The following is a 16,760-nucleotide window of genomic DNA, read 5'->3' as shown; positions in this document are numbered from 1 at the left end:
TCAGATGCATGCACATTTCTAATAGCTGTCTGTCTCTGTTTCCACTCTGGCTGAAACATCGTCTTTTCGTAACTTAGGCTGGAGGACCTAGAGAAATGTAGTCCTAACTAAGCCTTGATGGGAGTAATGCTAATGGAGGGAAAAGCAAACGGTCACTTCGCTCATTGCATTAAAAAACGCTTGTATTTACCCAGTGAACGAAGTGGGTGGGATTGGAGGGGCTTGACGTGCCCATACTTTTTCGATTAATGAAATACCATTCTACTACTTTTTAGTTCGAGCCTGGGCAGCGCATGCGAGGCACTGCGAAGCATGCTGTATTCGAGTATGGACTTGAGGCCCCGCCCATACTTGTCACTAACTTTTGTCATTGTCCTTCGTAAATGCTGGCTTCGGATTTGTTAATGGGCTTGTAGGTCCCTGCTAAGTACTGCCTTGTTCTCATTTGTAACCTCCCATGAGGACTGGCCCTTTTACTTCTGTTGTTACACAGTATGTATTCTTTTGTCGGTAAGCACTATTTTCTTTAATGAGTTTCTCCTTCTGCAGGCACAACATGCTTTACTGCAACATTCAGGGTGCCATGCGCACTTTCACTTTCCAAGCAGCCTAGGACAATGGCGGCCGCTTCTTTGAAATGAAATAGGTCTTGCATTCACAAGAGCTTGAGCTATAGGCATTGTAAATGACAATGCCTTTTATTTATGTGTTAATTATCAAAACAGAAAAATAAAATACATTGTCATTTACAATGCCAATAGCTTAAACTCTCAAATGCGAGACCTATTGCATTGCAAATGCTTGTTTTTATTGCTCTTCTTGCTGTCTCTTAGCATTTCATTTTCTCCTCTCGTTTCTTCTCATTTCCTTTGTCTTTTTCTATATTTATAAGTCGAGACTACTCAGTGTCTGGTTGCAACAGAACTATTGTGGCATACCAAGATCATGCAGGGGGTTACAACCCACCCATTATTACCACTGGTTGATTTTATTGTCACTTTCAGTTGCTTGTTTCTTATTGAATGGATTTCCTTATCACAGCTTGTGCTTCTGGAGCGTAGCCTCTCTACCATCTCTCTGATTGGCTGTGTTATTCCACTGCTTACTTTTAGGGAAATACTTTTTTCTTTTTGTTTAGACACTCCATAACAATGCATACAGCTGACTTGTTGTGTGCTCCCCCCATCACCACATTCCATGTTGCTTTCACTCTTGTGTGTGATAATCTCTTGCCCTCCATGTTGCTTTTGCTCACCTGTGTGCTTCTCCCTGCCCATGAACTCTTGAGTGGCGCTCTCTCATGTGCTTCTGCCCTCGTCCCTGTGTTTTTTTCTCCCTTGTGTGCTTCACCTACTGCTTCTGTGTTGGTCCCTTTCTTGTGGGCTTCTTTTTTACTCTTCCCTCACTTACCTTTAGTTTTTTTTAATTTCCACCACATGCTCATTCCCTGTTGCTTCCTTCCCCAGTGCAGTAAGCGTTTTCACACATAAAAATCCTTTTAGTCAAGGATCTATGTGGTTCCTGCCATCCTGTGAGATTGATATATATATCAATCAATCGGCAGTAGGTAGTTATAGTTAGGACCTAGTTTCCATAGGAAAAGCATTTTTTGACTTGCCTATAACTTTGGCATTACTTGACCAATCTTCTAGAAATTTTCCCCAAAAAGTTTCAAGATAGGTTCTGGTTGTCATGTAAGGTTTGGGAATGATCCGTATGGTGGGGACCGAGAATTTGGAGCACAAAATAAGGGTGCATTTGTAATGTTAGTTCCCATAAGAACCTTTAGCAACAGCTACAGCCCAAACCGCTGAACGGATTTACACCAAATTTGTCAGGGAGGTAGATGTTGATTCAAGGAAGTGCCTTTTGCTTATTTGGTGTAAATTCGATCCGTACTTGTTGAGAATTCTAAATTATAGTGATATCTCTGGTAGCTTGTCTTCACGAACAAAGACGAGCTTATGCAGAGAAAATGCACTGCTCTGATTGGCTGCCAACACTTCAAACAGGAAGTGTTGGCAGCCATTCTGGGACTCTGCTTCACTGAGTCCGCAAAACAAAAGTGAAAATAAAGAAAAGGGGCCAGGGTAGTAATACCCTGACCTCCAAGCCATGTGAGGTCATAAGCAATGCATTGCAGGGGCTCATGTAACTATAACTGCCGAATTTCGCTGGTTTTGTGCGATTGAAATCTGACCCTAGCTAGAACGTCCCTGTAACCTTGTGTGTATGTGTGTGTGTATATATATATATATATATATATATATATATATATATATAATATAATTTAAAAAAAGAAAATGGCACCCGTGTCATGATGCAGGCGCATATGTGTTTTGATGTAGACAAGCACATGTCATCACAGCCTATTTTGTATTTTTTTTTTATTTCTTTATCCATAATGCTACACAGCACTGGCAAAAGTATTTTGCTTCTATCCAGTGCTAGACAGAATCAACAAAAAGCCTTGGCACAGCAAAGAGCTTGGCTAGGCGAAACATGTTGGCATTGTCATTGGTTATTGTATTTGCATTGTTTTTTCTTTCTTTGTTTCTTTCCCTTTCCAGTTCTTTCCTTTTGCTCTGTTTCCATTTTCATCTTCCTTTTTTAGGTCTCCTCTACACACAGTGCATGCGCTGCATAGGAGGGTACCTTTTGGAATCGATCAGCATTTTGGCCAAAAATGTGCACGTTTTGCATTGCTTTCTATTGCAACGCATGCACGTTTGGCGTTTCCCTTGCGGGAGCGAATATTGGCGCCATCTCTGTTATTATCTTGAAAATAGATGGTGCCCCTGCTCGCTCTCGCAAGGGAAACGCTGTGTGTGTGTCTGGTCCACCCCGCCCCAGTTCAGTTCCTGTCACCCCGCTCGTATGCATCGGCCCCTCCTCTGCCTTAAAAGTACAGACCTGCTGACGGGGCTTTGAGAATCTTTTTCCTTTGGGTGAGGGCTTGTTTAAATTTGCTGCATGCATTTCGTGTAGCGTGGTATGATATGCATTGTTTTTAATGGTAATTAAGGGTTTACAACAACGATCAAGCTGAAACAAAGTTAAGTTTGAGATTCGATCAGACGGCACGGACCTGTCAGCACTCAACTGCCGCTCTGAGCATGCTGTCCACTTATGCGTGAGCCCACTCGTTCCTCTTCAGTGTAGGGAAAGTACCAAACTGTGTTCATGAAAGGAGCAAACAGGCATATCGCTGGACACTACAACAGTGACATTGTTTCTCAGAATACTTACCATAAACATTGTTGCGTATTTGTTTTGCATTTTTCATTACTGTAACACCACTTGGGGAACTATTATTCTAGTACACGGACGAGCGCGGGGGCGCTGGGCCAGCCTTCCGAAGGGAAGAACGATAACGGCGCGAGGCGAAGTGGTGCGAGGGTGCAGGCGATTGCAAAGGAGGGGGAGTGAAAAGCCTGCAAGAGAGGAGGGGAAAACACGACAGCGCAGGCACACGCACCAGGCTACAGCCCGGCCTTTGTAACTGCATATGGCTTGTGCGGGGCGCGCGCACCGCCGGCTATCTCGCACAAGGGGCTTATTTATTATGCTTTTTTTTTTATCATATTGTCATTGAATTGCTCTTACAGATGTCAATTCAACAGTAAAAGGGAACTTGGTAAGATTCTTTACATGTTATTGGGCCATTTTCTTATTTACAATATCGCTTTCACGACTTCCTAATTATGCTTAATTTTTTGTTATTATACAACCATACGGTATCAACAGTGCGTGTTCACAACGATACCTGGTGTCGGGATGAAGGGAGTAAAATATCTTACGAACGTTCGCCCTGAAGTTAAGTAATCTGATTGGTTGGCATTGGAGTCTAGAGCTCAGAAGCTGTCTTGGAAGCGCCTGAGCTGCAGCTACGCCTCTTTAGGGCGCATGTACTGCAGGCGTGAGGGCGTACAAGGCTTCCTGAGCGTCATGAGCCATGGTTACTTGCTGCAGCAAACACGTCTTGAGCACGCTCCTGTCTTTACATGGCTGCCTCCGTAGAGGAAAGTAGAAAGTGAATCTTCTGATGAATGCTACTATGGAAAAAACAACTTCATTGGCGCTCCTACAGAGTCATCAAATATTCACATCCGTGAAATAATGAAGTGTTCTCATTAAATTGATATAATAACTCGGCAAGGAGTCCCAAAGTAGAAAATGCAGTTTTAAAGGTGTCAAACTTTGAAGAAGGGGTTCGACGCTTGAAAAGGTGCTCTTTTACCTTGTAGCATGTCAGCACTGCAAGATAATAAAGGAAATGACCAAAACGTTTGAAACTGGACAAAACACAGGCAGTTCTGGGCTAGTTTGAATTTGAAACATTTTGACTTTGTATCAATTTTCAATTGTGTTTCATTATGTCCCACGCCGTTTAAAAATGAAACGTACGTTTTTATTTATTGCATCATCGTTGAAAGTTACCATTATTGTTTTGCGTAGTTTGAATAAAGAACTAAGCATCCCTCCTTAGAAGTGTTTAGCCACGCAACAGTTGATGTTGTTGAGCTGAATAACTAAATAATTATAAGGTCCCAAAAGCGAGACCTATTGGCTATGCCAATGCTTGTTTTAAGTAGCTTTACTTTTTTACTTTTGTTTTAGGGTAGTGTATCTATAGTTTGTAAGATTATGCTGCTGTTCCTCATGTTGGAAATGAGACGGTTCACTTGGATTTCATCATTACTCTATTGATTATTTCATTACATTCGTCACACATATGACTGTCAACTATACTCGACCACAAAAGTGTCCGCAGACTGACAGCGGGTGCATGTTTTCTACTGGTGACCCCTTTGCCCGCTTCTATTTTCTGTCTAGGTTCACCCTGCCTAAAATCATCGCCCAAGGACCAGCCAAAGAGTGGATTGAAAAACGGCGCACCACCATTCGTCCATGGGGTAACTTTGTGGATCAGAAGCGCTTCTCCAAGCCCAAGAACTTCGGGGAGCTCTGCAAACGCATGGTGAAGAATGTAGAGCATTTCCAGAGCAACTATGTCTTTGTGTTCCTTGGCCTGATCCTCTACTGCATGTGAGTCTGACATTGAGATACACAGGCCTCTGCCACCGCATGCATAGCTGTCATCTGAGGTCCACAGATCTCCAGATACTACCTGGTTCTGTTTGTATGTAGTGCAGGACTCTGTGCTGCACGCCTCTTTCTGTAGTACCCTGCACTTCTACCTCTGCTGTCACTGTGGCTCTCCATCTGCTTTCCTACAGTGCTGCTATTGGTGTCTTGGTTTATCATTTCTCTACACTCCTTGCTCTGTACTCCTGTTTGAATGAACTCCTTTCTATCTTTTCATGTGTATACAATCTTTTTCTGCAGTGTAGATGGACTTCACATTGCCATTTGGTCTCTAAACGTGTCCCTCTGCTCTCTCTGTAATCCTCTGTTTACAGTCCTTCCTCTGTGCTACACTTCTATGAACAGCATCTGTTACTATCCCTTCCCTAACTTTCCCATTTGCTCCCTGGAACCACATCCCCCTGTTTACCATGCTCGCTGTGTTTTCTTCCCACTGTACTCCTGCAGTTCTTCCCCGGACTTCACCTTCTGCCATACGGTGTCTGTGCCCCTTCGCCTGCTGTCAGTCAGCTCTGCTCATTGTCAGTCTCTTCCAGTCCCTTTGTTCTCACCTCTGCACTCCCAGAAATGCGGCGGGCCTCCTTGCCATCCTGCCTCTGTGCTCCTCTGTCTCCCCTTCACCTCTGTCTCCGGCATCAGACTCGGCCAGCCAATGTTCTCCCTTCTTCACTTCTATCACTACCATCCATCCTTGGTGCTCTTTCGCCTGCAGTCTTCAGCTCTGACCCGATGTATTATCTGCCATTGAGTTTGTTCTCCTCCGTCAGCACCCAGTGAATGCCCCAAGCTTTATCTGGTGCCACCCAGGCCCTCTCTTCTTCCCTCTGACATGCTTTAAGGAAAACTGTGGCTACTCTGAGCAAGAGAACTTTGCCTATGATGATCATTTTTCTCCAACACCTTAGGGTGAAGCTCCTCTCTACACTGTGCTCTCTTTGAATGGGATTGTTTCATTTTTGAGCCAAAGTCGCTCCCACACAAGAAAAAGCTTTGTGTAGACACTTAAAAAGAGACCCCACCCCCCCTTTAAAACAGACTCTGAACTGAAGAGCTGGTCATCCCAGGCGTGATGTGATCGATACTCCACCTTCCTAAAACCGAAGTGTTCGAGGAGTTTCACTCATGAATGTAACCATATACACTATAAATACTGGTACGCTTAAGAACTTCTACACAGGAGAGACGCTGAAGGAAATGTGATGTTTAAGATTCAAGAGAATAAATGAATAAACAAAGTCTCCCTTGTGCTGTCTGTAGCTTTTAAATATTTCTAAGCAATAATCATTCATCTTGGGCCACACAAAGTTACTTACTAACACAGCTAAATATGCTATATTTACCCCCCCCCCCCCCCCCCCCCACAATCTTGGGATCGCTACAAATAATGGTGGAGAGAAAGAAGTCTCGTGCTTCCATGCAGCTGTGACAGTCCTAGAATGGTGAATAGTATCTCAGAGGAGTTATTGGCTCCTTCTGGGTATCTTGGTTCAAGGAGAAGGCTTTTCTCTTAGAAAGTACAAGTGATAAGTGTACACTGACCAAAGTAAACCTACAAATAAAAAATAAACTAGAATCAAATTAAAGTTATCTTCAAAATGATTTGTTATTCATGGGTAAAGTCAGCATTAATCAACAATATTGGAGTTTCTTTCTCGAACAGTCTTTAGGGATCGGTAGTGCATTTATTTTTCGAAACTGAAAGGAGGTAAAACCCCACAACTGCTTCTACCAGCAGTACAACCAAGCTAGCAGGAAAAATCTCTTCATAAAAAAAATGACCTTGATTCCATAGTCTTCAGAGCATTGGTCCCAGTGGTGCCATCCCTCAGGTCAAGAAATCCCACAACTTCTTTTATTGTCCACGGCAAAATGTACAGCACCAAATTGTCCTCTGGATTTCTCTGCTGCAGAAAGAGTCCTCTGACCACAGTACCTTCTGAACGCTTGTCCGTAGGAAAAACGTTTCACAGGGGTATGCAGCTAAAAGGCCGGTTGTAGCTGACCAGTTGGTTTCTTCCAGACTTCCAGGCAATAGTTGTCTGCTTCTTGACCTTGAACACCCATCCACCCTTGATGGACGTCCACAGTGGCCAGGAGCTCTTTGGCAGGATCCTGGACCTCTTCAGCTCTCTAGGATCAGAAGTAGGCTAACCGTGCCAAGCCTGGGCATGGAGTCAAGGCTCAAGGTTTCAAAGTTGGAGCCAACAGCTGCAGACACCTATTTTCAGTGCTTGATGGGCAGGATCAAGTTATTCAGTGTTCTTCTCTCTACATTATCACATCACCACCAATGCTTTTCTTTCGGTATCTCCCATCTTCTCATGAAAGTATCACATTAGCATCACTGCTTTTGTTTTGGTATCTCCCATCCTTTCTCTGCAGTATCGCCCTCTACAGTATCACATTCTCATCAGTGCTTATTTCTCAGTATCACCCTTCTTTTCTCTGTAGTAACCCATGCCTGTCACTGCTTTTCGTTTTTTTTATTTTAAAGTATTTTTCTCCCATCTTCTCATGCAGTGTCTCATCCCCATCAGTGCTATTCTGTCCGTATCTTTCCTTTGCAGTCTCACATCTGCATCAGTGCTTTATTCTCAGTATCTACCTTCTTCCCTCCACAGTATCACACCCCCTCTCAGTATCCTGCTTCTTCCTTTTACAATATCACGTCCTCGTCGTTTTCTCTCAGAATCTCCCTTCTCCCCCCACAGTGTCACATCCTCGTCTGTGCTTTTCTCTCAGAATCTCCCTTCTCCCCCCACAGTATCACATCCTCGTCTGTGCTTTTCTCTCAGAATCTCCCTTCTCCCCCCACAGTGTCACATCCTCGTCTGTGCTTTTCTCTCAGAATCTCCCTTCTCCCCCCCACAGTATCACATCCTCGTCTGTGCTTTTCTCTCAGAATCTCCCTTCTCCCCCCACAGTGTCACATCCTCGTCTGTGCTTTTCTCTCAGAATCTCCCTTCTCCCCCCACAGTATCACATCCTCGTCTGTTCTTTTCTCTCAGAATCTCCCTTCTCCCCCCACAGTGTCACATCCTCGTCTGTGCTTTTCTCTCAGAATCTCCCTTCTCCCCCCCACAGTATCACATCCTCGTCTGTGCTTTTCTCTCAGAATCTCCCTTCTCCCCCCACAGTGTCACATCCTCGTCTGTGCTTTTCACTCAGAATCTCCCTTCTCCCCCCACAGTGTCACATCCTCGTATGTTCTCTTCTCTCAGAATCTCCCTTCTCCCCCCACAGTGTCACATCCTCGTCTGTGCTTTTCTCTCAGAATCTCCCTTCTCCCCCCACAGTATCACATCCTCGTCTGTGCTTTTCTCTCAGAATCTCCCTTCTCCCCCCCACAGTATCACATCCTCGTCTGTGCTTTTCTCTCAGAATCTCCCTTCTCCCCCCACAGTATCACATCCTCGTCTGTGCTTTTCTCTCAGAATCTCCCTTCTCCCCCCACAGTGTCACATCCTCGTATGTTCTCTTCTCTCAGAATCTCCCTTCTCCCCCCACAGTATCACATCCTCGTCTGTGCTTTTCTCTCAGAATCTCCCTTCTCCCCCCACAGTATCACATCCTCGTCTGTGCTTTTCTCTCAGAATCTCCCTTCTCCCCCCACAGTATCACATCCTCGTCTGTGCTTTTCTCTCAGAATCTCCCTTCTCCCCCCACAGTATCACATCCTCGTCTGTGCTTTTCTCTCAGAATCTCCCTTCTCCCCCCCCACAGTATCACATCCTCGTCTGTGCTTTTCTCTCAGAATCTCCCTTCTCCCCCCCACAGTATCACATCCTCGTCTGTGCTTTTCTCTCAGAATCTCCCTTCTCCCCCCACAGTGTCACATCCTCGTCTGTGCTTTTCACTCAGAATCTCCCTTCTCCCCCCACAGTGTCACATCCTCGTATGTTCTCTTCTCTCAGAATCTCCCTTCTCCCCCCACAGTGTCACATCCTCGTCTGTGCTTTTCTCTCAGAATCTCCCTTCTCCCCCCACAGTGTCACATCCTCATCTGTGCTTTTCACTCAGAATCTCCCTTCTCCCCCCACAGTGTCACATCCTCGTATGTTCTCTTCTCTCAGAATCTCCCTTCTCCCCCCACAGTATCACATCCTCGTCTGTGCTTTTCTCTCAGAATCTCCCTTCTCCCCCACAGTATCACATCCTCGTATGTTCTCTTCTCTCAGAATCTCCCTTCTCCCCCCCAGTATCACATCCTCGCCTGTGCTTTTCTCTCAGAATCTCCCTTCTCCCCCCACAGTATCACATCCTCGTCTGTGCTTTTCTCTCAGAATCTCCCTTCTCCCCCCACAGTGTCACATCCTCGTATGTTCTCTTCTCTCAGAATCTCCCTTCTCCCCCCACAGTATCACATCCTCGTCTGTGCTTTTCTCTCAGAATCTCCCTTCTCCCCCCACAGTGTCACATCCTCGTCTGTGCTTTTCTCTCACTACAGTTTCTCCCTTCTCCCCCCACAGTATCACATCCTCGTCCGTGCTTTTCTCTCAGAATCTCCCTTCTCCCCCCACAGTATCACATCCTCGTCTGTGCTTTTCTCTCAGAATCTCCCTTCTCCCCCCACAGTATCACATCCTCGTCTGTGCTTTTCTCTCACTAAAGTTTCTCCCTTCTCCCCCCACAGTGTCACATCCTCGTATGTTCTCTTCTCTCAGAATCTCCCTTCTCCCCCCACAGTATCACATCCTCGTCTGTGCTTTTCTTTCAGAATCTCTCTTCTCCCCCCACAGTATCACATCCTCGTCTGTGCTTTTCTCTCAGAATCTCCCTCCTCCCCCCCACAGTATCACATCCTCGTCTGTGCTTTTCTCTCAGAATCTCCCTTCTCCCCCCACAGTATCACATCCTCGTCTGTGCTTTTCTCTCAGAATCTCCCTTCTCCCCCCACAGTATCACATCCTCATCTGTGCTTTTCTCTCAGAATCTCCCTTCTCCCCCCACAGTATCACATACTCGTCTGTGCCTTTCTCTCAGAATCTCCCTTCTCCCCCCCACAGTATCACTACCTCGTCTGTGCTTTTCTCTCAGTACAGTTTCTCCCTTCTCCCCTCTGCACTAACACATCCCAGTCTGTGCTTTTCTCTTAGTATCTCCCACCTTCTCCCTGAAGTGTTGCGTTCCCATCAGTGGTTTTCTCTTGGTACCCCCTGTCTTCCCTCCGCAGTATCACATTCCCATCAGTGGTTTCTTTCAGTATCTTCCCTCTGCAGTGTCCCTGTCCCATCCCCGTCGGTGCTGTGCTTTTCTGTCCGTATCTCCGTTCTTCTCTTTGCAGAATCCCACCCATCCAGTTGCTTTCTTCGCGGTCACCTTTGTTTTTGGCAGTACAACTATCTTATCAGTGTTTCGCCAGTACCTTTCTTCTCTTTGCAGTGTCACACTACAATTGCTTTTGTAAGTGTCTCCTCTCTTCTCTTTGTAGCATTACATCCCCCATGCTCCTCATCGCCTTGGCCATCTTCTTCGGTGCCTGTTACATAATCTACCTGAGGACACAGCAGTCAAAAATGATCCTGTTTGGTAAGTGGTGTTAGTTATTTATTTCTCCCTGAAAGGCAAGTGTGAGAGGACTGGTGCTGTTGCGTATCTTGGAACAAGAGCTTACAAAACCAAACTGATAGTTGCATTTAAGATACCATGAGGTTACTGGTGAAGGGAGTGATTCTTGAAGGAATTACATACTTTTGAAAATTACCTGCCATCAAGGCAAGTGTGTTGCTGTGAGGGTGTGTTGTAAAGCTGGTGTAATATATGACAAATACTAACAATGTTATTGTAGTAGCAAGACATCACAAAGTGAAAGTGTAGCTGTGGACCACAAGCTGTTTGTCCCGATCTACTGTGAAAAATGATGTCCACAACTATTACATTACTTGTTCTGTCACCACTCGTTGTCTCTCTAGATATTTATCTCAATTTCTTTCTGTCTTTCCATTGGTTTCTTCTGGTTGTTCTGCTTCTTCTACTGTTGCTTCTTTTTCTTCTTCCTCCCTAATCCCACACCCGCCTTCTCCCGCACACCGACACACCCATAGGGGTTGAGCTCCTGGTCATCCTCAAGAAGCAGAAAGGTGAGTTGCTGATTTGCACTCTCCCTTGTGGTATAACCCCTGCTCTCCATGTTTCCTTTTCTGGGCTTTTTAGTTCAATTTACCCATAGCAGACCTATATTGGGCTGCCACTGCACCGTTATGCAGAGTTGTGGCCAGCATTCCCATGGCCTCTGACTTTGAACTTGCATCGTTGAGGCTAAGACAGCTAAGCATAGGGCCTGTGGCCTAGGTGCTCACATAGCCGTGCACCGGGCTTATCCCAGAATTGCCGATAGGGCCTCTGGGCTTGTTAATTTGGGACGTGCACCTGTCCTAGCATGCACAGAGCTTGCAGCCAAGATGGTCATGTGGCCTCTCTTCCAACCTTCAACAGAGATCAATGGTTAATTTCTAAAAGTAAAAAAAAGAGTAGGGTCCTATTTACGGGGCTATTTCAGATTGGCATTCTAGCTGCCCATTTCACTGCAACTCTCGCTCCAGTGCCGGTCTGTACCTTGGGTGGTAGACCTTTATCTTCAGGGTCTACTATGCTGTCCTCTCATACCCCTTTATTTTGGTCCGGCTTCCGTCCAGAATTTAATGGATTCAAATTGCGATAACGTCATGTTATGTTGCACTGAAAGCAATATAATGATATAATATTTAAAGGTACAAATTGCTGTCTTCTTGACTGTTGCTCTTAAATATTTCAGCTGAAAAAAGATTACCTAAAGTTAAAAAGAATGTTTTGTCAGGAAACTTTCTAGTAATTTTTAACAGTACCTTTTTTTAGTTTAACTGGAAAGCTTGGCCATGATTTACTAAAGCCCACTTTCTTATATATTTTATGATCTGGATTTTTCTTTTACATTTTCTAAAGGAGACGTTCAAGAGTGCTTGGTGCTCTGCCCCACATACATTATTTAGTAGCTCGGAGTCTTTCTGACAGCAGTGAAACAGCATCTCTGATTAGTAGGTGGGAGAGGACCAACTCCATCACGTTATCTCAACCATGTCGCTACACAGTGTGAATAACTTTGAAAACTGCCGTCATGTATTTCGGGGCCATTTTTACTCTGATTATTTGAGGCCACAGACAACGAACCAAGCATCAGAATACAAGAAAAGAGGATTTGGAGGAAGCCTGAAATGTGCATTTTAATCTTTTTATGTTACAGACAAGTTTTTTGAAAGCAGTTTTTTCCTTGTGTATTCACACTTACAGCCTAAAATGCAAAAACGCTCTACCTTAGACTCCTTGAAAATAATACAACAATACTACTACTATTGCTACTCATGTTAATACTAACAGTAAGCCTTTGTGTCTTTAAGTATAGGAACATTCAACTATATCGATCAATCTAATCCCATTCAAGCAAGTTCTAACACTCTCCATAGATCCAGTTTAGGACAAACATCTTCTTGATGGTTCTCAATACTTGTTTCAAATTGATTGTAGTTTGTAACACAAATGACTTTCAGCCAGGGTGTTGCGTTCGATTTGCACACTTTGCCTTGCAAACACTGTAAAGCATCTGAGAGAGTTTTACGTTGCAGCTAATTGCCATGGGTGGACTCATTATCACTTTAGAAAAGCTGACCTGAAAACTTCCAATGCTGAGATGAAACAGTTGCACGGCTATCGTGTGATCTTTAAAAAAACTTGCCCTTCGAACCTTAGCCCTGAAGAAGTTTGAAGGGAACGAAACACGTTGGCTCCAAGTCATTTTTGTTGAAAGCTACAGTCAATTTGAAAAAAGTATATAGAACAATACAGACAATGTTTTTCCTAATCTGGAATTGTGGCTGTATTATAAGTTTCATGAATGGGTTTAGATTGACATATATTTGAATGTTCCTATACATAAAGACCTACATATGATTTGTTATGGCTAAGAGTGTGTTCAGCACTGTTTTTTGAAGTCTCTGAGGAGGATAGCTTTTAGATGTCTTCCATGAAGATGGTGGTGATTGACTCCCCTTTTCTCTTGCATTTAAACCAGTCAAGTGCATTAACCGTATAAATAATGTTCTGTGCTGTACTGTACAGGCTCCCCAATCACCATTCACAAATCCTCTGTTAAGTTGCTAGGACTCTAGTCTTTGTGATTGAGTGAATCAATTCCTGGAGACCTCCTAAGGGAAAAGTGAGAAGTCCTCGTGGAAGTGATTAAAGATGGGATGTTAACTTCAGACACCTTACCAGGTCTAGCAAAGTATGCTGCACACCTAGCTAATGTGTACACGTGTCATGGATCTGTGTGAAGTGTTCTTCTTGCCTAAGATTGATGTCATTGACCCTGCAAGCCCACTGTTCAACAAATCCTCTATATTTGGGCCTCAGGACGATGAGGAAATAAAAACGATAAAATGGGAAGCTGAGACCATAGTCTGTTGTCATACAAAAGACACAGAAGCACACCGTATGCAAGTCACTATGTTCCTTTTACACTTATTCATATCCATTTCATCATATCATGAAGTAGTTTCCAAAGTAGTAGCTGTAGGTCATTCAAAAAAAATGCTTTTATTTCTCTTTTGGAAATGCAGCAGCCGACGCGCCTTTCGCACCACTCAGGGCTTCCTCAAGGCACAATTGTATCGTAGCTCACACTATATAAGTGAGTATTCAGTAGTCATTATCTACAGTCGATAATTATCAGAAATTCAGACAGCTTCAAATTTTCATCTATTAATGTAATTATCAAGTCATCTCTATGTTATACTCCATGTGTCCCTTAAATTCCTTTTCAATTAAGTTATGGAGCCATGATACGTTCCACCAAAGTTGTCTCGCAGCGTTCCAATATTCCAAAATTCCAGCGAAGTCCTCATGGAAGTGATTAAAGATGGGATGTTAACTTCAGACACCTTACCAGGTCTAGCAAAGTATGCTGCACACCTAGCTAATGTGTACACTGGCCATGGATCTGTGTGAAGTGTTCTTCTTGCCTAAGATTGATGTCATTGACCCTGCAAGCTCACTGTTCAGCAAATCATCTATATTTGGGCCTCGGGACGATGTGGAAATACAAACGATGAAATGAGAATCTGAGACCATAGTCTGTTGTGCTAGAGAAGAGGAAGACGTTTCCTCTCATTTAATTTAGATCCTTCACCAAGGGTAAAATGCATTCACACATCACTCTCTATAAAAAGCAGCACCTGGTGCTAAAAACAGCAGCACCTGCTTGAGGACAAAATAGCGGTCAGCAGCCTTCTGCTGCTTCAGGGAAGGCCCCAACAAAACGATGCCTCCATCATCGTTCAGCACTCCAGCAGACAGAAGCATTTCCAACCATCTCTCTGCATGGCAGGAATTGACAAAATATATGCAGGCACTAAATAATGTGCAGAATGGGTACACAATCACATTTTGTAGCTCCTCCCTCCCCATCAGATTCTATCTAGGGGTATGAATCTTGTGCAAAGAGTTATGAATCCTGAGGTCTTCTGAACCATCTTGTGCAGGAGACTTTGAGCCTATTGCAGAAAGGGGCAGTAGAAGCAGTGACGCAACACCAGTGGAACAAAGGAGTCTACTCGCATCAGTTTCAAGGTTCCTAGCTCATTTTGTCTTTACAATATGCAAACAAATGGCTAAAGAAAGAAAAGTTCAGGATGCTGGCTTTTCATTCGGGGTGGGCAATAAATTCCGCTCCACCGGCGAACTTGCGCTCAAGTAGAATAGTGGCAGCAAAGAAGCCGAGCCCTCTGGCGCATCACGGGGTGTCGCGTGCGCTAATTATGTAGCGTGCAACAAAGGTCTGTCCCTAAAAATCAGCACAGGCAGCACAACGTACAGATTTCCGCCCGCTCACGGAACTCCGCTGAGTCTTGCGGAGTTCTTGTGTAACTCTGTGGAATTTGGTGGAGTGAAGCTCTGCGAGCTCTTCCCACCCCTACTTTTCATCCGTGTTTTTCCACATCTTTAGCAAAGAGACTGGATGCGGGCTCTGGCTCTGCAGGACACTTCTTTCCATGTACCTACTTACACAAGTCACAGAGTTTTGTCCTAAGATTTGACTGGGATAAATCACTACCTAGTCAAAGTTCTTTGCTGAAGACTGATGTTAGCTCCCAGTACTTGTTCAGATGTCGTGGCTATAGTACCAGCATACCTCTGCACGAAATGAGTATTTATGTATTCGGATCTAGCCGCCTGTCAATAAGTTTCCCCTCAACAAAGCCTCTACAGGACTTATGGTTGAGGGTAATCAGTTTCTCAAATTGGGTCCTCATCTTAATATCAATTTTTCGATGTTGGTGCGTACGCAAACAATTCCGTACTGTGGCGTGTTTCTAGACATGGAAAAAGGACGTGTATGTTTCTTGAAAGCTTTTGTTCTATTTGCCTGAAAGTCTTGCCTCTTCATATGGTAGAGCCTCTTTTTGTTTGTCAAGTGTTCTCTTCTGAGGTCCCTTTCCTTTTGAATCTCGGTAGTTTGGGATGCAGGGTCTGCATGAGACCTCTGCAGGAATGCTTGGAGGATCAGTTATGCCTGGGAGTTGGGATGACATGATTCCCCTGTCATTTCATGCCCCCAGTCTTTGAGGTGGTGGTGCAAGAGGAAGAGTCTTGTGGCTGGTGCACCACTCTATCCCTTGACTTCTTCACTCTGTGGTGCAGTTCGCTTTGCTTGACATCTTTTTTTGCAGGTTACCAAACTGGGCCCTTTTCTGCTTTGAGTGGACAGTGTGTGAGCTGTGTACTATCTAAGCAAGCAGAGGGACACAGCATCCACCAGGCTTTCCCAAGAGGCGCATGTGATTTGGCGCTGGGTGTGTACGAGAGGAGGGTACCTCCTCCAAGACTACAGGACACAAAACCAGACAAATAGAGTCTGCGTTTATTCGAGCCACGTGAGTGGGCTCGGAATGAGGTGTTTTGGCCCTTGTGTTCTTGGCCTTGGCCCTGGAAGAGGCAAGGGTAAAGCTGAAGACCACATATGGTGTGTGCTTTAAGAAAGGGTCTACGTTGGCCATACTCAGCCGGGCTGGCAGTCCTTTTCTTGGCCCATGCTAGTACGGAGTGTTGTATATCAGTCAGTTTATACTCTAGTCCCCTCTTGGTGACGTCCTGATGTATCAAAGACCACAGTCATGACCTGCTGTTGTGTGATCTTGGTTACGTTATATGGCGTTTCCTATGATGTCATTGTCAGGTTAAAGTTCGTGTGATGCAATTTACAGTGATGCCACCATCATGTTAATTTGCATGTTCGAAAGTGGAAAAATCCTACCTGTTTTACTAAAACATTGGCAAGAATGTTGTCTGCCACTTTGTGGTCTCCATCTCCGCCCTGCGGTCAGTGACGTCCACCCAGTATCGAGGAGGAGGCGGATTTTAAGGAGATTTAATGACTGCCAGACCAACAGCCACTGTTGCAGGTTTCACGGTGCCTCTGCAGTTACCCCCTTCATCCAGCGGGTGGCGGTACAGGATATGCTTTGTGCAGAGGCTGTTAATTTGAAAACGGTCTTGCTTTTGTTCGTCATTGAATGAGAAAACAAAGGTAAGTATTAAAGTCCTGAGACCAGAACAGTTAGTAAGAAGACCGCAGGGTTTGACTCCATGAGCCCATGATAGGAACATCTTCAGGGCGCGGA

General features: G+C 44.6%; 1 protein-coding gene across 1 annotated transcript in view; it reads left to right on the top strand.

Moving 5' to 3' along the window:
• RABAC1 (Rab acceptor 1) overlaps window positions 1-16,760 on the top strand; it is a 59,950-nt gene that overhangs the window by 14,987 nt on the left and 28,203 nt on the right. Inside the window, exons 3-4 of the mRNA XM_085615597.1 lie at window positions 4,837-5,049; window positions 10,541-10,638. Of these exons, the coding sequence (XP_085471723.1) occupies window positions 4,837-5,049; window positions 10,541-10,638 (311 nt within the window). The remainder of the gene's footprint in view (window positions 1-4,836; window positions 5,050-10,540; window positions 10,639-16,760) is intronic.

The sequence above is a fragment of the Triturus cristatus genome, chromosome 7 (assembly GCF_964204655.1).
Source record: "Triturus cristatus chromosome 7, aTriCri1.1, whole genome shotgun sequence".
Classification (NCBI taxonomy): Eukaryota; Metazoa; Chordata; class Amphibia; order Caudata; family Salamandridae; genus Triturus; species Triturus cristatus.
This window is presented reverse-complemented; position numbering and strand designations above follow the sequence as displayed.